General features: G+C 35.8%; 2 protein-coding genes across 10 annotated transcripts in view; one reads left to right on the top strand and one right to left on the bottom strand.

Moving 5' to 3' along the window:
* Positions 1-4,195: 4,195 nt before the first annotated feature.
* Positions 4,196-5,597, bottom strand: LOC105226737 (ATPase H(+)-transporting accessory protein 2). The gene is made up of 4 exons (XM_011205752.3): positions 5,469-5,597; positions 5,039-5,391; positions 4,660-4,980; positions 4,196-4,594 (listed from the first exon to the last, which is right to left on the bottom strand). The coding sequence occupies exons 1-4, from the start codon at positions 5,518-5,520 to the stop codon at positions 4,409-4,411; spliced, it is 912 nt and encodes a 303-aa protein (XP_011204054.1). The 5' UTR covers positions 5,521-5,597; the 3' UTR covers positions 4,196-4,408.
* Positions 5,598-16,883: 11,286 nt separating this feature from the next.
* LOC105226800 (cubilin) overlaps positions 16,884-22,949 on the top strand; it is a 97,865-nt gene continuing 91,799 nt past the window's right edge. For all 9 annotated transcript variants that reach the window (XR_007421741.1, XR_007421742.1, XR_007421743.1 and 6 more), the window contains exon 1: positions 16,884-16,954. The gene's annotated coding sequence lies outside the window, so the exon portion shown is untranslated. The remainder of the gene's footprint in view (positions 16,955-22,949) is intronic.

The raw sequence follows: 22,949 nt of genomic DNA, 5'->3' as shown, positions 1-22,949 counted from the left end.
CAAGATAAAAGAAAGCAGAGTCTGAGCAAACTTTATGTGTTCTAATGTCTTCTGTTATATACCCATACATAGCTTGGTTTATGCTGCTTTTGCCGTCGATGTTTTTCTTCAATTACGATATGTTGCATCTCTCTCAATTTCCTGACAATTAGGGTTGGTCTACACATATACTCTTACGGCCTCCCCATACACTTGAGACTCGCTCTTTTGCATATGCAATCTCTTTTGATAGAGGCGCCTGCGCTCTCAACTAGCACTCTTTTGTTGTAAAGCCAGAGTAAGTTCTATATGCATATGCTTGTGGCTAGACTCGATTTTTTTCCATTCACCTTTCTATTCGTCATTACGTTGTACACTTTATTCTTTACGCTTGTTTCCATTTGCCTTTCGCAAATTTGTTAGTTACTCACACGTGCATGTGTACTGACATCCCTGCTGCCAGTTGTTTCTGCCTACCATGGAAAGCATGAAGTTAAGACTTTCTGCCAGCAAAGCGTCTGCTGCCAGTATATTTACAAATAGCATGAATATGTACGTGCGCCTTTGAGGGGAGGGGCGCGATTGGAAATGTGCGGTAATTTGTGTTACTACTCGAATCAAATTGCTTTGATAAGAACAAGGCAGATCTGCTTAGAGATCCGTGCACATAAAGAAGTATGTATGGATTTTTATAGAAACAATCATGGAAAACAAAAACGAGGAGTGGCGGGAAATCAAACTGATGAGTGAGCGATACAAGGGCAGCGGCGTTGAAGAGTCACCCAACTTAGTGCCCTTTGGAGCTGCTTAAGCTTTTCCGCTTGAGCCCATCGGGTTGTCACATTGCGTATCCATGCCTGACACGCCTGGCCCAAATGCCATCGAAAGTGGCGTGGCAAGTGGTTGCAAATGACGGACATGATGATAGCGTGTAAGTGGTGACCAAGGCCAGAGTAAGTTTCGCAGGCAAGACGTGGGCATAAGCGCGATGGCAGCATAACTTTACAATTGGCTTTTAACGATATTTGCCGATATTCTGCGTGTCTCTGTGTGTGTTGGTGTGTGTGAGGAGCAATCATTGCGGCGCGATTTTATGCGCTGTTATCATTTACGGTCGTATGCCCTAGGAGGTGTTGAAAATGTGTGTGTTGATATAAGTGTGTGTGTGTGAGTTTGTGTGGAGCAGCTGTTTCCATTGCTGCGTGTCTCATTAAAGTTATAGGCTGTTGCCCTTGTTGTTGCCAACCATTTTTGGTTCTTCTGCCTGGTGCGTTGTCTCCCTACGTTACGTTTCCAATATTGTCGCACATTTAGGTGATAATAAGATTTCGCTTTTGTTTGAATGCCGAGAAAGGATTTTAGTTATTGTTGTAGGAAATAGTTCAAAGGTGACACACATAGAAATGAAAATATTCATAATTCTGTTCACGCCTGTTTAAGGAAAACGACCTTTGGTTTCTATTTGGTTTTATTCTCTTTTACATTTGCTGCATTTGCATATAATAGTGGCAATTTTGTGTTTTTATAGCTTTCGGTTTTCCAAATAGCTTGTCGCATTGTTAACTCATAAAATCGAATTAATATGAATTATATTTTGGTACCGCAGTGAGCGCAGAGTTTAGGAATATGATAATACTGATAAGCGTTAAATCTGAAAAGCTTTTACTTAAACAGCAATATTTTCAAATACTCATATATATAACCTTTGTTTCAAGCATAAATACTAGAAAAGACATAAATCGCTGGAAAATTACAATTCATTATTTGGAATTTTGTTTTAAGGGATAGCGTAGTGGGATAGCACTTTTTTCGCTATTTAAAGAAATAAAAAAAGTACTATATTAATTGTTTAGAAATTATTTCTAGAGAACAATTTAATATTTTTTGAGTTACAACCGCCTTCCGACGGCTCTTAAGTCAGGTCCGCCACTGCTGCATTGGATGAAACCTAAAAAAGTTTCTCTACTAAAAAATATTGCCCGTAAATCACCCACGGTCGAAAAAAATCAAAATGCGATTTTAACAAAGGTTGAATTTTACCCAAAATTTTGATCGTTTTTGGTCTGTCGAAATTCGATTTTTAACTGCTAGGTCATTGTAGGTATGTAGAACTAGTGACTGATAATTTGAGACAAAACGCCTTGAAAGATGAACTGATTGTTATTTCAAGTGCTCAATGCCGTCCTGTTGGACCCAAATATTGTGCAAGTCCATGCCATCCAATTTGGGGCAAAAATATTTGATGATCATTGAGCGATAGCGATTCCCATTCACAGTAACGTGCTGGGCTTGATTATTACGGAAGAAGTACGGCCCCATGAAGCCGCACGGCCCATAACCCGCACCAAACGTATGCAATGATGACTCATGGAGTACGTATGGATTGCTGTCTGACCAATAACACATATTTTGCTTATTGACGAAGCCATTCAGCCAGAAATGAGCCTCATCGCAGAAGATGATTTTTCGATGAAAATCCGGATCATTTTCAAGTTGTTGCTCAGCCCAATTTACGAACATACAACGTTTCTGGTAGTCAAGCGGCTTCAAGTTTTGATTCAATTTCAGTTTGTAATGATTTATGGCAAGAACGCTTGACAACGATTTGGGTCTTCCTTAATTTATGCCCTAGTGGCAACAATATTCTTGACACTAGGGGCACTTCTTTGTCTCACTGACGCGAGAACATTTTGTACTGTGCCTGTGGATTAAAATTTTTTCACTAGACGCTCACTTGTTGATCTGACTAGACGATTATGACAATGAATTGGACGTAACCCTTTAAGGTAGTAGTCTGGTAACGTAAGCCTATTTTCATGACTTCTTTGGAGGGTGGTTTTTTATAGGAAAATAATATTTAATTATCTTGAATATTTAGACTATTTACATATTGAGAATATAAAAAAAAAGTATTTAAAAAAATTTAATACATTACATTACATTGCCACTCGAAGTTGGAACCTCAAAAAAATGCACGTGGGTGGCCCGGGAGATTTTGGCTCTTGATGTTATCTGAAATCAAATATTCTTGTTTATTCTTAATCTATAGACATGTCATTCTGGTCTGAACTACTGAAGTTAAATTTCAAGGGTAACTAACAAAATGGTGGACTTTGAAAAAATAGTCCTTTTATTTTAGCAAAGAAAGGGTTGTAAATAGGGGTGAAAAAAATTAGTTCCGACGAGAACTATAAGTGTGTAGATCAGAGCCGACCAGAAAAACAATGCTTTGAGAAAAACGCGTTTAAAGTTCAAAAACTCCGAGAGGGGGGACTCCGAGGCGCTCTACTCGTTATAACTTCCGAAATATTTCTAATTTCTGTCTGAAATTTTCACAGTACATTCTCAAGACATTGTACTTTCAAATTGCAAAAAAATTTTCGATTTTTTGAACCCAAGTTACCAGACTACTACCTTAAAGTAGAGGCCACTGACTGCGAATTTCGGTAGTAAATTTTAATAATTTGGACTCATTGCTGGATTGTATATCTATTCCTGATGAAATGGTAAACCTTACAGAAGAGAAATGTTAAAAAATATGGAGTCGTTTGCTATCTCTATCGGTCTACTTTAGTAGCGTCCCTCTTGAAAAATCCGTTATAAGTAAAGATTTATTTGAAAATTACCTGATATAACTACCAAGAATTGAAAGCATTGAAAACAAAATTATTACCATTAAATACCACATACAATTTAAAACATGTATCCAATAAATTAACTCGAATTTATGGTCATCTAATTTCAAATATTGTGTATTTCAAATTTATTATAATAGTTTTAATTCGGACTCAGTGGAAAATCACTTGATATTCTTATATGCCCTCAAAATTGTATTATTCCTTTCTTTTAAAATGCAATCGTCCTTGATAGTATTGTCTATTAAGACTCATAGTAGACTACATATACATATACATATAATTGGTAGTAACGAAATCACTGATAATGAAAGAACGCTATTTCCTTTGTAGTTCTCCGATGCTGTCAGGCAGCAAATTCTACTTAAAACTCGCTGCAGTGAAATTTCCATTACAATCAGACTCTTCGATTCTTTTAGCACTTGAAATAACAAAGCTGTATGTATGTATAGTTGTATAGTATAGTTGATAAATCAATTATTTTGCGCTCGTCGAACAATCGTAGAGAGAATAGAGATGATTGAAGAAGAATCATTATTTTAGTAGTATAGTTCAAAATGTAGTTACGGGTTTCTCAGGTTGCAGTTTTTTCTTAAGTTTTAATTTATGCATTTTTCTTAGCAAGGATTTTGGCGGTTTAAGCCAAAATAAGTTACCCTAATATGGAGAGCAAGGTACCTAAGAGGAAACTAGTGCTACCTTATTATAGTTTTTCGTATATTTGAAGCAAAAATGTTACACAGTATGTAAAAAAAAGGTTTTTTAACTGAACAAAATTCTCATTGTTGCTATACTTATATGTCTTTCTTTGAACGCGTTGCGGTCATTCGATAGATTATCGAGTTCCTTCCGGGATCCATATTCATCAAAGCCAAAATAATAGCATATATAGATAAACTGAAAGCAACCATGAACCAAAGAATAATATTGAATATAATTGCATAATTTTCGTCATAGCGTGGTGGAATGTTGTAATGTTTCTTCAAAGCGATAAGAAATGGTTAAATAGTAGCAAATTTTCATGAAATAATAATCTAAGACTTACATGATCCATTGGATCGACTGTTATTATAGTGCTAACATTCTGACCAACCGCTTCCAATGCCTCCAAGTCTGGGCCGTAAGTCAGAATGCAAAAGAAATTATCCTTCCACAAATCTTTAAGTTTTGCAAACACATCACTCAGCTTCGAAAAGTCCAACGCAGTTTTTTTGTTCCAGAAGTGTAAGCCTACAAAATTCTTCACTTTTATGTCGACTCCTAGCTTCTCAATAACGTCTGTGGTTAAAAGATTTTGCAGCTCGGGCACCATCTCTGCGACTCCGGGCGCTCTGTCTGCAGTCAACATTTTCTTCAAATATTCAAACTACAAATACAGTGTTTTCTAAATCAAATATCTGTAGCTATTATTTCAAAAATCTTACTTCCATGTTCTTGGATGTTTTATAAAATTCCAGATTTGTTGAAGACTTTTCAAAATTTAATATATTTCTCAGTGTTGTGCCTGGAATACGACCCTCAACGGTGTATTTCACTATAGTGCCCAGCACTGAGTAGTCCGCCGTGGTATTGAGTTTCGCTGTCACCACAAGTGCTAACTTCGGCATTTTGAAAACGTTTTTGATACTCACTGCATAAAATTCTGCGCCCGCTGAAGCGGACTCTCCTACAATTGCCATTAATATGTGCTTCACTTGCTTTATTGGTATTGGGACTGTGGTCTCGTCGAAGGCCAAACCCTCCGGATAGCTCATCGGAATGAAATCATCAGCGACAGCTTTTTGAAAAGCAAAAGTCGCTTATTTTAGTATCTTTTCTCCAATCGTTTTAAATATTTTTTATTTGTATACGTACCTATACTTATTAGTTTGATGAGAAAGCCCATTATTATCCAAATATTCCCCATTAGTTTTATTTTGAAAATCTAGAAAAATTGTAATTCATTGAGCTACAATCAAAATGACAAATAAAAACAAACGAATTCATTCGACATGAGAACGAAAAAATTTACAGCAGTACATTGCTTATGCTATTCTTAATTTATGCTTTTAACAGTTTAGTTCTAACCTTTGATTGCATTTTAAAGTTGTTTAAAATGAGTGCTTGTGTATAATACGTATATCCCCCATTGCATAATGAACAGTTTAGATTTGTGGTGGCAAAGCGAAATTGGATATCTCAAAATCTTTTCTACTTATCTTAAGCCTCTTCATCTTGAAACCAATATGACATCGGTGTTCTTTTCATTCAACTCGTGGCAACATTTTAATATTTGCCTTTACCTATTCAAATATCTAATCATATTTGACCATGACTGACAAAAAAAAATTTAACATAATTTAATACAAACCGAATGCCCGACGATTGGAATTTAAGCGTGCTCTGCCCTATCCACAAAAAGAGAGACCCCACAATCTGCGCCAACTACCGTGTGATAAGTCTCTTCAACATCGCATGTCGAGCATACTGTGGAAGGATTAAAGCCCGCCGTCAGCAAACTGATCAACAAATGACGAGATATTCACCATGCGCCAAGTCTTGAAAAAGACCCGTGAAAAAAGGATCGACACACACCAGTTCTTCGTCGATTTTAAAGATGCTTTTGATAGCACAAACAGGAGGAGTCTTTATGCCGGTATGCCTGAATTTGGTTTTCCCACAAAACTAATTGCCAAAAATTCCGTCCGGATTGGAAGGACTTCACTGAGCGATTCGATACCAAAGGAGGTTTCAGATGACGTGACTTCTTATCGTGAGACTTCTGAATAGAATAAATTCAAATAGAGAAGATATGTACAAACTTCTATAAGATTGTACAACTGTTAGTGTACCCCGATGGCATCGATATTATTAGCCATAACAACTGGCTCCGGTTGTGAACAAGGGCAATGTGAAATATCTCATGTTATCCAACAAACAGTCGTCATCTCAGACGCATATCTTGCCATCAGGTACTACCTCGGACTGAGTAGGCAATTGAGAAGTAAAGTCCTCTCTCGACGAAAAACGAAAGGTTCTGCAGAAGATCTATGATCTTTGCGCATTGGCAACGGCAAATACCGCTGAGCTCTACGAGATATACGATGAGATTTAGCTCTGACAGTATTCGACGAAGTTGCCACCGTAGGAAGCAGGGGATAAAGCTTGCACTCCATTAGAAAGAGCAGCTGAAGAAAGACCCGGCTATACTTGGAATCTCCAATTTTCGCCAAACAGCGAAGAGGAAGAACGACAGGCGCGCTGTTGTAATATCGGCTATAACCGTTGTAAAAGAAAAAGAAGACTCAAATGAAGTTGTCATATAATCAAGTAAAGTCATAAAGAAAAAGAGAAAACTACGTAAAAAATGGCAAATCACGCGATTTCCTCAGTATAAAACAGAACTAAACAATTTAACTAAGATTCTCAGCACTAAAATAAAGTTATTTACAAATCAAAATATTTATAATTATATTGAAAAATTAACGCCAAACAAACATATGGATTATTCCCTTTGGAAAGCTATAAAAAAAATGATAGGAAACCAATATTGTCGAATGCACCCGTCAGAAAGCCAAACGGATCCTGGGCCAGAAGCGACGAAGAAATAGCGAAAGTTTTCTCAGAGAAGCTAACTAAAACATTTAGTCCTTTTGCGTTCAGTGGTACTCTACCACACCTGGAAGAATCGCAATACGTGAGTGAAATCCAACCAACAACAAATAAAGAAGTTGAAAATATTATTAAAAGGAGATTTAAACCAAAAAAAGCTCCCGGCTTCGACTTGGTTACTGCTGATATACTAAAAAACCTAACGCGAAAAGCAATAGCAAAGCTTACGGTGATAATAAACGCTTGCTTAAATCTCAGATACGTCCCACTGTCATGGAAAGTATCTGAAATTATTATGGTACAAAAACCTGGCAAAAGTGCACATGAAGCCTCGTCATATCGTCCAATTTCACTGTTGCCTATTTTATCCAAACTACTTGAAGCTGTAATCATAAGAAGACTTCAGAACGTAATTGAAGAAAAGGAACTTATACCCATTCATCAATTTGGATTTAGATCTAAACATTCCACAATCGATCAAGTTCATCGAATAACGAGCATAATTGAAGATGCGATGGAAAAAAAGCACAATTGCACAGCTGTTTTTCTTGACGTATCGCAGGCGTTCGATAGAGTATGGCACCATGGCTTACTTCATAAATTAAGACTTCACTTTCCTCAGTATCTAACCGAACTAATTGACTCTTACCTGAGCAACCGTTACTTCAGAATCAAGCAGGGTCAAGCATATACTACGTTACAGCCGATAAAAACAGGTGTACCCCAAGGAAGTGTCCTGGGACCAATCTTATATATTTTGTTAACTAGCGACATGCCTACGCCGCCAAACTGCGCAATCGCCACATTTGCAGATGATACCTGCATCATTACGACCGGCAAAAATGTAGTTGAGTCATCGCACAGAATGCAATCTTCACTAAATCAAATCGTAGAATGGACACAGAAATGGTACATTACTTTAAACGAGTTGAAGTCTATCCATGTAAACTTCACTAACAAAAGTGCTACATACATCCCATTACATATTGGAAACGAAGTAATCCCGTATTCCACCTCGGTGAAATATCTTGGTATGACGTTGGATGCAAAGTTGAATTGGAAGGAGCATATACAAAAAAAAGTTTCAGAACTAAAACTAAAATACCACAAAATAAACTGGTTAATCGGCAAGAAATCACCCTTAACAACATCAAATAAACTCCTAGTCTACAACCAAACTTTGAAACCTATTTGGACATATGGAATTCAACTATGGGGATGCGCTGCCCCGTTATACATCGAAGCGATTCAAAGATTCCAAAACAAAGTTCTGCGAAAAATGGTAAATGCGCCGTGGTACATACGAAATTCGGATCTGCACCGTGATCTTCATTTAAAAATGGTTCGGGAAGTCATTCGCGAAACAGCATCGAAACATGCAGAAAGGTTACAAATTCATATAAACAGTGAAGCCCGAAAACTAGGAGAGGCTAGAAATAGCAGGCGCAGACTGAAAAGAACAATGTTTCATGATCTATTACCAATCTGAGAAAGTAACAAATATCATTATATTTAGTTATAAAATTTAGTTTAAAAAAAGAAAGCTTGCTATTACAGCTTTTATTGTTTTGTTCATACATTGCGAAAAATATTGCTTGTTAGTTTCAATTTATCACTAGTTGCAATTTCAATGAAATGTAAACCCCTCATTTATTACGTTTCAATAAAAAAAAAAAAAAAAAATATATGTATAATCAAGTACTTAACAACTCAGCTCTTTGATCTCCAGATATAAAAAATTCTCTCATTTTGACTCGCCTCTTTTATAAAATAAAATAGCGGTAGCTTCAACTTTCATTACTTGTGCTTAATAATGATACTAACTGATACCAGTCTAAGCTCTTCAGTTCTAAAACTGAGCACGTTACAATTTATTATGTTAATCACTTAAATGGAAGCGCAAGTTTGTCTGTGTTAATGCTAATGCTACTACGTCCATAAATCAATTTATCGCATGCAAAGCACACTTAAGGGATGCACTCGAGAAGGCAGCGACAGCGGCAGCGATGGAGGCAACACAAGAGACAATATGTCAAATGCAGAGTACTCTAGCGCCGATACTACATGCAAATGTGCTCGTAAATATTTATGTACGTATTTAGTTGCCTTCGCCTTTGGTAAGGTCTCTGCGACGGCGACACTTGCAGAGTGAGTGCCCCTTGCTGCCATCGATTCTCCGATGCAAATCGATGCATCAATGCAAAGGACAGGCGCAAGCCGTAAATAGCTTAGCTATGTGCATTATTGAAAGCTGTCACGGCTGCCGCTATTATTGTTGTTGCCACTGTACATATATTGTTGCTGCTGTTGCACAATATCAATTGAACACCAACAAGTTGTTGCTGTCGCTGTTGTTTATTTATTAAGAAACATGTCGCACGCATACATGCATAACTAACTACTTTGGGTATAACGGCGCATAAATAACGACGTTGATATCGTAAACATGTCTGTGGATTACTAAGCAATGCATTGCATTCGAGGGTGATCAATAGCAAAGGCCCGAAAACCGACTTAAGCACTCTGAGTTCTAATGGAATTTCTATCTTATGGTTTTAGATAAGAATACATTTTTATTTTTAATGAATGGTATCGATATTTTATCCTTATCGATTATTGTCATATTGTGCAATGAAATTCGCAACTTGTATGTAATATTTTTATGTCGGGCGTGCATTGATGGCACATGATGCAATCATATTACATCCCTGGTGGCTTAACCGCCTTAGCAAATAAGGTGAAAAAATTGTATCTCTTGAGACCTGAAACATTTATCCGTTTCCTCTTCGTCGCTCAATGTTTTATTTTGTGTGAGCAAGTTGGGGTTGGATAGTGAAATATTTCACAGCGAGGAAAGAGATGACATGCATAAAAATTTTGATTGATTGCGGCGTAAGTTACAGCATGACATGAGACAATAAAATGTATTGCATTTGTATTTCCTTTGGGACTGCGTTTCCCATTCGATGCATTGATAGCAGCTTCTACTAAATATATATGTTTATATGCAAATTAGTTCGAATAAAAATACTAGTGGATCCGGCCACGCATTGCTGTGGCAAACATTTTATACTACTATTCATATCATAAACTCAATACAGTGAATATTTTATTTACAAGTAAAGGCGAAAACGTTTTTGTCGGTATAAGGATCCAAGGGATAATATTTTTTTTTTTTTTTAAATACATTTTATTTGCAATCTAAATTTGACTTATATTTTTGATCTCCCATGAGATCAAAAATAATATACAATATAACAATATGTTCTAAATACAAAAGTTTATATAAAAAATATTAATTATACATTTAAAATCATAGTTACATATATAATTAAACATTAACTTAATTTCTAAATGGGAGATCTGGAACATGATGTCTTTTAAGTCTAATAGTTTCATTTCATTCATTCATCATCTAATAACATGACTACCAAAGGATTGTCATGATAACTTATCGTGTGCAAATATGCTGAACTAAATCTTTTAATTTCATCTTTAACAAAAGGTATATTCAGGTCTGAATGAATGGCTTAATTTGTTATGAACCAAGGCGCATTTGTAATTAATCTTAGAGTTTTCGATTGGTATCTTTGTAGAGTTTCAATATTTGAATTACAAGCAGTGCCCCAAAGTTGCACACCATATGTCCATATAGGTTTTAGTATAGATTTATTTAATAGTCATTTATTTTCAAGATGTAACTGCGATGTACGTCCAAGTGCATGCCTAGGTATTTAACGCTATAACTTTTAGGAATAAGTAGTATTGCCATTTAAAAGCAATGGAGGACAGTCGCTTCTCCTTAATGTAAATAAAACATGTACAAATTTACTCACGTTTGCTTTCATTTTCCAGCAATCTAACCAAGTCTGTATCTCGCTTATTACACGCGGCAACTTTTGTCTCGGCAACTCTTGGTTTATAAGCGAGGGGGCGACGAGGAGAGGAGAATCGCGCCGAGTTTCCAGTGTTCAGCAACTCGCTTTGTGTTCTTATTCGTAGCAGTTCGCTGCGACGTTGTACGGCATTCGTGTTCTTTCGTAGTAGATAGTTTCATTTGAGTATATTTTTTTGAAAATTAATATTTTTGAAATATATTTAAAAAAATTTAATTTTTCATCTTTTTGGCAAGTAATTTGCAAATATGTATACAGGAATACATATATACTATAAATTAATATAATATTTTAGAAAATGGAGTATGACGAGTATCGAATTAATTAAAGATATTTTGAAATGTATGGAAAAATTGATTCAGACGATAGCGAAAAGGGTGACATATGTACATACTTATGTGAAAGTCTGTCATATAATCTTTGTTTTAATTTTGAATTATAAATAAAATGTATTTCTTAATTGTCAGAACTTATTAATATATGTGATAGAGTGGCCCAAATACCCATAAGGAAAAAGAAACGACAATGGGTTAAAGTAAAGAGTAGACAGAGTAGAGTTGCGCAACACAAGTTGCTCGTGTGAAGGTAATGGGCGACAGCAAAAGAGAATCGCCCGAGAATTAGCAACTTTTGTTGCCGCGTATAATAATGGACTATCTTGATCAATTCTCTTTGAACTAAATTAGTTGCTTCAATTGGCGTCTGGCTTGATGACAATAGAGCAGTATCATCAGCATAAGTAGCAATTAATACATTTTCAGTTTCAGGAATGTCTGATGTAAAGATGGTGTATAGTACAGGGCCAAGAACGCTTCCCTGTGGTACTCCTGCATTTATGTATTTTATGTCAGACGTTTCGTCGTTTATTTTAACATAAAACGACCTGCTTGTTAAATAAGACTTGAGAATTAGATAAACTTGAGAGAAAAATACTTTTTTTTATTTATATAGCAGATCTTGATGCCAAACTTTATCAAATGCCTGTTGTATGTCTAAAAACGCAGCTGAACAATATTCTTTACGTTCTAAAGCATCAATAATGTGATTAATTACACGGTGGCATTGTTCGGGAGTACCATGATATCGGCGAAACCCAAATTGGTATTCAGATGTCACCTTATTCTCTTTTAGTATTGGCAATACTCTGCGCAAAAATATTTTTTCAAATATTTTGGAGAATAGTGACAACAAACTAATTGGTCTATATGAAGTGATTTCGTTCTCTGATTTAGCTGGTTTAGGCACCATCACAATTTCAGCACACTTCCACTGAGTAGGGAAATGGTTAAGCCTTAAAATAGAATTATATATAAGTGTAAGCATCATAATTCCTTTTTTTAGGTAAGCATTTAGCTACTTTGGCATCAATTTTGTCATATTCTGGGGCTTTCTTATTAGACAATTTCTCGATTTCAGTACGTATTTCAACGGGTGTAATATGCATCAGTGGTAAAGACATTTGACAAACCTTTCACCCAAGATTTTAAGAATTTATCTCAAAGACTTATGTACATATTTATGACAATATTTTGATAATAATTTGAAAAGACAATAAATAAATTCGGTTTTTTGAAATCCGTAAACCCATGTAACCTTTTAAAATTTTCGGAGAACATTTTCATATAATCTAATAATTAAAAATATATATAAATTGTTTTACAAAATTGCGGAAATAATATCAAAAACCACTTTTTTTACTAAAAAATTGTTGTTGAAACACTGTCAAAGACATAATGATAAAGAAATAACCAAAAAATCTCAAAGCGAAACTATTTTGCATTTCTTTTTATTAGAAATACGAAAATATCTGCTTTGATCAGTGGCCAACCAGTATGACCCCTACAAACCACCAGCTGTTAAGTTTCATTTAATACAAACAATATGTTTTTAGCAACATTTATATGCATGTAGGTTAATTGACAGGCACACAGATAGAGCTTGTTACAATTCTTTTGTTTCCTTTGGGCTTATAAAGCGGATGAGTGAAAAGCAATTTGCTGCATTGCATCAAAAATGGCGCAGGAATGTCAGCAAAACACAACAGCAGCAGTGGGAAGTGCAGCAAAAGCAATGGACTGAAAACTCGAAACTAAATGAAAATGAAAAGATGACAGTGGCAGCAACAGCTACAGCACCAACAATACCAAAAACAACTGTGATGACAAGTAACAAGTACAACAATAGCAGAGAAACAGTGCCACTGAATGCGGCTGCACAGTTTTATGATTACTTTGGCATGTGTTCAAAAAAGTAAATTACAGTTATCTCTGAAAATGTTCCAAACGATAAAAATTGGGTTACTTATAAATAATGGTAACCCAATTTTAATTTTTGGTTTTCTTTTATTGTCTGCATTTATAAATAACCCAATTTCTATTTTTTGTATGATTATTATTTTCTTGTATTTTAGACGATGGGTGGACTATAGGACAGTCATACGAGTATATTGTTTAAGGTGGTACAAAGGGTTTTTAATGTGGAAAAATTGGCTTAACTTGGTATTGTATGTGAAAAATATTAATAATAATTCATTAATTGTATAAATAAATGCATTAATTGTTATTTGGAGCCACCTTGGAGCTAATAATGCATATTTAAAAAAAAAATTAGTGGAAAAATTTAGAAGTCCACATCCAATTTCACATTATAGTAAATTTCTTCTCCTTCGAAAACAAAATAAAACAAGTTAAAAATAGCATCGCGCTGAACATGAATTCGAACTTTAATTCATGGATTTTAGCCATTATCAAAATGCTCTTGTGACACAGTGTATTGTCCCCTTAAAAAAGGATTTTTTTCTTCTGCAAACCGGAACTTTTTTCATGAATTTTTTCCTTTAACTTGTTTTACCAGTTTGCAAGTAGTTCACAAACAAAATACCTCTCGCATCCCCAAAAACTGGTGCCATAAGCTTCTTGGCCGATTTCCGGATACGAAATCGTTTTCGAAGTTCACACCATTCCTTACCCTTTTGTTTTGATTCAGGTTCATGGTGATAGACTCATGTCTCGTCCATAGTGATGAATCGATGCACAAAATCCACTTTATCCTTTTTAAAAGGCTCCAAATGCACATAGCTTTCTATGGTAAAACCCAAAATTACACTTAAAATATGACTCACACTGCCTAATGAGATGTGTATCGACGATCTTCCAAAACCATATCCTGTATATTGACTATGATTTCTGGTGTTGATGAACGTCCTTCACGTCGATCGTATTCAAGGCTTGTACGACCACTTTCAAATTCAACAACCCATCTTTCTACTGTTCTAATTGTAGGTAAACAATCATTATACACTTCTTTTGGTGCTACACCTTCCAAAAATAAAATTTTATCATTTATTTTCATTGTAAAAAAATACTGTGACACGGCGACACTAAATGGCTTGTAAAGAAAGAATGAATTGACAGATTGAATTGATTCACATATGTACGTTCATAAGAAAAGTGACCAGCAACCCCAAAAAAAATTTTGGGCTAGTAGCGACGCCCTCTCTTATCGAACGAAAAAACTTATTGAACAACTTGGTATGCTGTATTAGTCCAATCAGAACAATTTGTTCTGAGTTCGTACCGTTGTCAAATTATTGTCAAATAAAAGAGTTTTTCATATTGATTTTGATAGACATTTTGTACGACAGCTATAGCCTATAGCGGTCCGATGATTGGATGGGAAGGGACTAGTTCACAGAGGGATAGACGTATAAGACCAAATCGGCTCAGCTTCTCATACCGATTAGTTTGTTATACTATTTATATGGTTTCTGATTTTTCCTTCACGGTGTTCCAACTTCGTGGAAACCTTTACACATTTCAGGGTAAAAATGTTTGTAAGTAGCAAATATTTTGTAGTTTTTATATTCGTTTTGTGATTATAATTCTTCGAGACTCAGCGAGTGCCAACCAGCAAGGATTATTTAATGCACTTTTTTTAAATGCTATTATTCAACAACTAAGATGCAATTTAAACATAGTTGCATATTCTTATGTTTTTATGAAAAATAGCGTGTCCGAATGTATAAGAACTAATTGGTAGTTAAAATTTTCCTGCAAGGTTGCTATGGAATACTTGATACATTTATGCAGTTGCAACTTTCTTACACCGCTAAGGGATTTGCATGCAAACAAAACTAAGCTCTTGCATATTAAACTTCAGAAAATGATAAATTGTGATGGGATTTGGTTTGTGGTGTACCCTAAAAAGGTGATATATGCGATGGTCTACCGATGTACTGAGCGGCTTGTAATGCATTTGCCGCATGTGGCTGGGCGTGCGATTTGAAAAATATGCATTTATACAAGATAAATTTCCACGAGACGTGAAAACTTTGCAGAAAGTCAAAAAGGAAAATTTATGCACCAAAGTGTTTACGTAATGTAACGGCGGGGGTTGAGAGGGTGGCTACGGCTGTGTAGATAATAAAAGCGAAAGCATTTCCGGCTAGAAAACTATTGGATTTAGAGTTAGTATATATTAATATTGACAATCGGTAATGTTTTGAGGTCAGTTTCGCTAAGTTAATTTAATTTTTTGCTCGATATTCAGAGCTCGTCCAACTGTTTGTGGCTTGCCTATCTGACCGAAGGAATGTCAAATATCTTAAAAAATTATTATTTTTTATATAATATGCATTCTGATATTTTATAGTATCGATTTATTCCCATGCAGATGTTCCGCGAAACATTTACGCTGGGAAAACGTAACCAACGCACACTAGCATCGCACAGTGTACAAGAGTTGACAACTTTCGAGAACATTAATTTGCAAGTGATTGCAAGCGCGTGGAGGTCTCATACCAAATGCAGTGACCTTTTCTGCTGCGAAAACACGCTTATATGTATGTGATTTGTGTATATGTTTTTTCAGCTGTAGATGCACATAGAGATTTCATTACTAAAATGTCTGTGGCACCGAGTGGCTTCCGCTCGAAATGACAGACAAAATGCCACTTGCTAACTTTCTTGCAGATTCCTGCGAAAAAGCCTTGTAGCAAACGCTAACCTCCCTTCCCGCTCGCATCCTACTGAGGCGCTTAACGCGCGCATTTGCTGTGCCTTTCAACACATTATGCACACACATACACACACACACACATTTAAAGTTCTGGCCTCCTTGGGCAATAAATGCAGCAACTACAACCGAACTTTTTGTGAAAACTTTGAAGCAAAGCAACTTAGCGGTTTTTTCACATTTTGTTTTTGTAAGTGGCGCTTGCTAAAAGGATAATGGCTGTTTAATATCCTCTCTAGCGCACGCTCTCCAAAAACTACCTGAACAAAATGCAGGTGAAACGGAGATTTTCGGGGTTGCGGGCAGTTGGTGGTGCTCGTGGTGGAAATTTGTATATTATACGCTTGGCTAACAACGTTTAGGGAATTTTACGAGTACATTGGCGACTTTGTGCCGGCAATTTTGCTAGTTTAGCACAAACACTCATAATAAATGCAATAACAACAGCAATGAATTTTCGCAAAATGCACTTCCTTTAACGATGAAAGTGTTTCTTCAGGTTCCGTTGTGGTGGATGGTTGGTTGGTTGGTGATGGTGCTATGATAGTCAAAAGCTGAGAGCTGAATTCTGAATTATAATTTTAATCAATTATGTGCATTGTAAGCACGAATAGTAAAATTAGCCACGTAATTCGTACCTTACGTTTTTGCATATTAATGAGTGTACGGCGCCTGGGAAGAGTATTACTGTGATATTCTTGTATAATTATAATGAATGAATTTAAAGTGATTTTTATAGAAAATTGTGCTATTTTAATAACTTTTTTTTGCAATTTTTCAGATTCTTAAAATCGGTGATTAGGAAGTGTTGCACCCTAACGTTCTAATGCAGACGATATGGTAAGTTTATAACGACATTTATGTCATTCTAAACATAACATGCACTCAATAAGAATTATACGAGTATAGCACATTATTAATGCTGCTTCCGTGTTATTTTGTACAACAGCCGCATAGTTTAGAAGTCATTCTCGAATAAAAAGCCGTTGAATGAAGCTTTCATTATATGCATTTTTCACATTTTCACACAAATCAGTTAAAATCAGCATGTAAAATTCGCTCGGTTCTTTCTTCGAGAAATAGGAAACATATTATCATAGAGAAGTAGTGAGATTCGTATTGGTTGTTATTGCGGAAAGATGAACAAACATAAATGATGCAATAGTATTATCATCGCCGACAACTTATTTTATATTTCTTTTCAACTATGACGTCACAAAAAAAGTATTTTAATGTCCTTGGCTACAGGTTATGTTGTATTGAAACTCAGCTTTGGTTCCATTTCTAAATGATGACGTTTTTTATTACCAAATATTCTTTGCTAACGTATATTTTTATTTATTAAAATAGAAAATTCTTTAAAACGACATATCACAAAAGCTCTTTTAATTGCCAATTTCATTGATACACTTAGTCCTGCCAAAAGTTCTGTTACAAGTTCAAATAAAATTTAATTGAGTTAATTTTAATTTAAAAATGCATATATTGGGAGAGTAATGTACAATTTTGTTCAATAGCGGCACCCAAACTTCTTATTGGTATTGATAGCGCTCTCCAGATTTCTGTGGAGTACTAGGCAGATTATGTTCTTAAATTCTTCAACAATGAAAATTCTCTTTCTGAAAAAATTGTATTTTCATAGTCTTTGACCCGGTGCTCCTGAAATAGACTCCTGCTTTGTTGGGTCTAATTTGCTTGAAGCGCGTTATCAGAAGATGATCTTTTGACTGTCGGCAGGCTTTCGTTGGGAAAAAGTTGAAAAAGTTTTAACATTGATCTGATGGATATTCCAGTTTGCGTGACATAATTCTCCATTTTGTAAAGGCATTTCGAAGAATTTGTTGTCTGAATTCTCTTTACATTATATAAGAAACTGTAGATGGTGTGGGCACACTAATTTGTTTCAAATACTCGCAATATTAAGTTTTCATTAATATAACTTGTCTTTTCTCCTCAATTTTGTAAAGCAATCAACGCAATACATACTGGGCTCTACCATTTTTAGGCAACGGCAACGAAGTGAAACAAGAAGTCTCTTAAAATTTAAGTTATTGTATCCAGAGGCACCTGTTCCTAATTTTTCACTTTCTTTATACCATAAATTATATTGGGCACAAAAAATATTTTTTTATTCTTTACGTTTCAGGATTTGGCAACCCTAGTGTTAAAATCTGGCAACTCACAACTTTATCGTATAGTTTGACATTTTTGATGATATACACACTCAGAAAATTTTTATATACGAACGCTTTGTGTTATTTACAGTAACTTGAAATATTCTTCTCGGCCAAAAATGGAATTAAATCGTAAACATTTTCGCGCGATTATGTTTTACAGCTTTTGTCGCGGATCCGCTCAGCAAACAGTGCATCGATGAACTTAATAAAATTTTTAGCGCTGAAACTTCATCAAGAACCAGTATTTATCAATATTATGGTGAATTCAGTCGAGGTCGCAGATCACTCCAAGATGGATTTTGTAAAGGTCGTTTAAAATCAGTTGTTGTTTCGGAAAATTTCGATGCTGTGCGTAAACTAGTACTGCCAGATTGTCATGTGACCTATTGTGAGATAGAGACAACTATAGGCATTAGTGGGACCATCAAACCACACATTCAATATTGCATAGACATTTTAGTGAAAAAAATATTTTAGCCCTCTCAAATTGTTGATCGCTCGAAAAAGGCTTGCGTTGATTGTTCGAGAGAAGTGAAAAAAATACGATAGCGGAGCTTCGAAACATGTCTACGAAATCGTGACAGATGACAAAATCGTGAATTTACGCGTATGAGCTCGAAAATAAACAGCAGACAACTTTATGGGTGTTTCAATATCCAACAAAAGATGTTCGCGAACGAATCAGTGCCAAGGAAATAGTTGCTTGCTTTTTTGGAACGAGTGGTCATGTTTCAAACAAATAGATCTTAATAGAGAATAGTTTGAAAACCTAAAATGTGATCTCCGATGATTAAATTTTTTTTGTTTTCTAATACCGAAATGCAAAAGGCAACCTATGTAATAGCTTGACATTGTAAAACAATATTAAAACATTATTCTGGCAGGAAACTTAATGGGTGTTGCAGTTCAAAATAGTAATGCCTTAAAAAACATTCTCTACTCATAGCTCAGGTAATAACGCAATTTGAAGAATGATGTTTGATTGTTATTGTATAATAAGCGTATATTCTCTCTATCAATGTGATCCACTTGACAAAAAACTATAAGAAATCTAGCTCACTATATAAACATTTTAAATAGATCAACTTTATAATATACGTCTATCCTGCACATACTTTATAAATTTTTATAAAACAAGGAAATGTCAGTATGCCTTCTACTAGGCAAACACTTTCCCGCACCTTGTCTGATTTTTTCGTATTCATCAGACATTAAGCGTTAATCTTCAAGAGCTAATTGCCATATACTGAAGTATTTAATTGGCTTCAATTGAGAGAAACTGACGACTGCAAATTATACTTCAAAATTAAGAGCTCAAAAAGTGCAACGCGAGAAAACTGAATGAAAGCCGAGCAAAAAAGTCGTTTAGCGAAGTGTGTACTTGTAAAAAAATAAATATGCTTACATACATTATATGCAAGCAGCATTATATATCTTTATGTGCTAATTATGAACAGAAAATTTGGTACATTAAAACAAAGTTAAGAGGAATGAACCAGAGTTCACAAAGCAAAATATAACACGATTAACAGAAAATTAAAAATGGTGTAGAATTATAGCAATATTTAAGCTGGATTATTATTTTCATACATTAATGATTTATTTATTATATACACGTATATAAGTCACAGAGAAATGAAAATATATGAAATTTTGAAAAAAAATATAGTTTTGGAGACATTTAAGAAAAAATGTCTAACTTTTCAGAAATAATCTGTATTTAATCAGTGAATTTAAGCGAATTTAAATGAAGTAGCATACTTCACGCTGAACTCAGAGTAGCAGCAAGGAACGTATACCTATATATAGAATAATATAAGGCTCAAGTATTCGAGGGCTCAGGCATGGAATCCGGCAGCATGCCAAAAGCAGCACAAAGAAAATTCGGCGGAGCCAACTGGCAACAGCGGGAAAAAATCTCAGCCTATTCATTCGTTCATGGTACACACTCACATACACACCATTTGCATACAGAAATACTTTTATGGTGTTGCAACACTTGCAAGCCCTCTTTTGGCCGCTTTTGGCTTCCATTATCTAGCCGCTTAGTGCGCTCCACTTCTGCACTTTTGCTGCCTTGCTATTGTGTCATGTTGCTGCGGTTGATTTATGCAGTGCAACCGCTATTGCAATGGTCCACATTACTCACCACTGCCGTTGGCAACAGCGCCGAAAGTGGGAAGCCTACTTCATATTCATATGAATATATAAGTAAAACCCAGAAACAGTTCTGCTAAAACTTTTGCTTGTCCGCCAACGGATGTTTCGGTGCATACGAGTATAGGGTGTATAGAAAAGAAGAGGAAGTATGCCTGAGGGGTGAATCGAGTGCAAAGTAAGCAAAAATTCACATTTAATTAGAAGCGCGTGGACGTGAACTCTAGTTGCAATTTTTCGGCAAAACGCATTCACTTACTTTTGAGATTGCAATCTTTATAACTTGGGGTGAGGCAAGATTTCAACGAGCTTAAAAAGTGAGTGAATGGACCCCTTTTAAGGAGACTGACTTTTTGTGATATTGTTTAAAGCTTAAATTGGTTGGATATAATGTAAATATACAACTTATGAATATAAGTAGAAGTTAATTTTTTACCAATGAAAAATAAATAATCACCGTTCATTGGTTCCACTAACTAAATTCTTCAAACATCTGTACATATGCACACTCAACATGCTCGCTGCGAGTATGGAAATTGGTAGCAGACACGCAAACTGCGAATGTGTGGCTATCAGCTGGGTGATGGCCAGTGCAAACGGCTGCGGTAGAATACCTGCGTGAAGGTAAACAGTTGACCTAATTGCTAGGCCAAGCAATGGCGTGCGTCTGTCTGCGTGTGCTCGTTTGTATGCCAGTTAAATAATTAAAAGCGCACTCTGATGAACGGATCTCATTTGCATGCTTGATGCGATTAAGCGACGGAGACGAAAGCAAGGCGAGACAACACTGTCGCCGCCCGTAGTTGCAACTCAAGTCACTCATCCGCACTGACACACGCAAACAAACAAATTTACATGCCAACTGGACAGTTACATATTGTGGCGGTTATCGCTTGTCGGTGGTGTTGTTGCCATTTGCTCTTGTGCACTTCACCTGTATTTTGATTACACAGATATGAAGGATGTGTGTGTCGATTTAATTGGAAAATACGTGAGGATGACACAGCTACAATAGTAGTAAGAATGTTGGTAGCATGCCACCATGAATTACTATTTGCATCTCTTTATCAGTTATATGAGAAGGTAGTAGAGATAATATATATTGAGCTGTTTTCACATGGAACTAAAACATATCAGTCATTGCAGTTGACCAAAACAATTGCAGGTGCTTTTAAAGTCAATCAACCTGTTAAGTTTTTATGACTGTTTTATGTTAGATGCAAGGATGTGGTTGTATCAAATGTCAAGTAATCACAAAGGAATAATTAAACACATTTGTTGGCAAATAAAGGGTGATTTTTTAAGAGCTTGATAACTTTAAAAAAAAAAAAACGCATGAAATTTGCAAAATCTCATCGGTTCTTTATTTGAAACGTTAGATTGGTTCATGACATTTACTTTTTGAAGATAATTTCATTTAAATGTTGACCGCGGCTGCGTCTTAGGTGGTCCATTCGGAAAGTCCAATTTTGGGCAACTTTTTCGAGCATTTCGGCCGGAATAGCCCGAATTTCTTCGGAAATGTTGTCTTCCAAAGCTGGAATAGTTGCTGGCTTATTTCTGTAGACTTTAGACTTGACGTAGCCCCACAAAAAATAGTCTAAAGGCGTTAAATCGCATGATCTTGGTGGCCAACTTACGGGTCCATTTCTTGAGATGAATTGTTGTCCGAAGTTTTCCCTCAAAATGGCCATAGAATCGCGAGCTGTGTGGCATGTAGCGCCATCTTGTTGAAACCACATGTCAACCAAGTTCAGTTCTTCCATTTTTGGCAACAAAAAGTTTGTTAGCATCGAACGATAGCGATCGCCATTCACCGTAACGTTGCGTCCAACAGCATCTTTGAAAAAATACGGTCCAATGATTCCACCAGCGTACAAACCACACCAAACAGTGCATTTTTCGGGATGCATGGGCAGTTCTTGAACGGCTTCTGGTTGCTCTTCACCCCAAATGCGGCAATTTTGCTTATTTACGTAGCCATTCAACCAGAAATGAGCCTCATCGCTGAACAAAATTTGTCGATAAACACATTTCGAACCGAACACTGATTTTGGTAATAAAATTCAATGATTTGCAAGCGTTGCTCGTTAGTAAGTCTATTCATGATGAAATGTCAAAGCATACTGAGCATCTTCCTCTTTGACACCATGTCTGAAATCCCACGTGATCTGTCAAATACTAATGCATGAAAATCCTAACCTCAAAAAAATCACCCGTTATTTAGAATATTTTTTACATATCTCAATCGACTTCAAAACACGTTAAGTGAGGGTTGGCAAAATAATCGACGCTGAAACAAACAGGTAAGGGAGGACGTCGGGTGTAACCGAACATTTAATTCTGCTGCAACTTGTAAGGATCAAGGACGGCGGTTTTATAAATATATAAGTCACCCACTGAACAATATATTCGTCATAAGGCTTGTTAGAAAAACGCAAATCATTATCTATGGTTTATGGTAGTTGGCGCAATTCCTATGACGATTTCTATATGATTTA

Source organism: Bactrocera dorsalis, chromosome 2, assembly GCF_023373825.1.
Source record: "Bactrocera dorsalis isolate Fly_Bdor chromosome 2, ASM2337382v1, whole genome shotgun sequence".
Taxonomy (NCBI): domain Eukaryota; kingdom Metazoa; phylum Arthropoda; class Insecta; order Diptera; family Tephritidae; genus Bactrocera; species Bactrocera dorsalis.
Note: the sequence above shows the minus strand (reverse complement) of the source record. Positions and strands in the feature narration are given on the sequence as shown.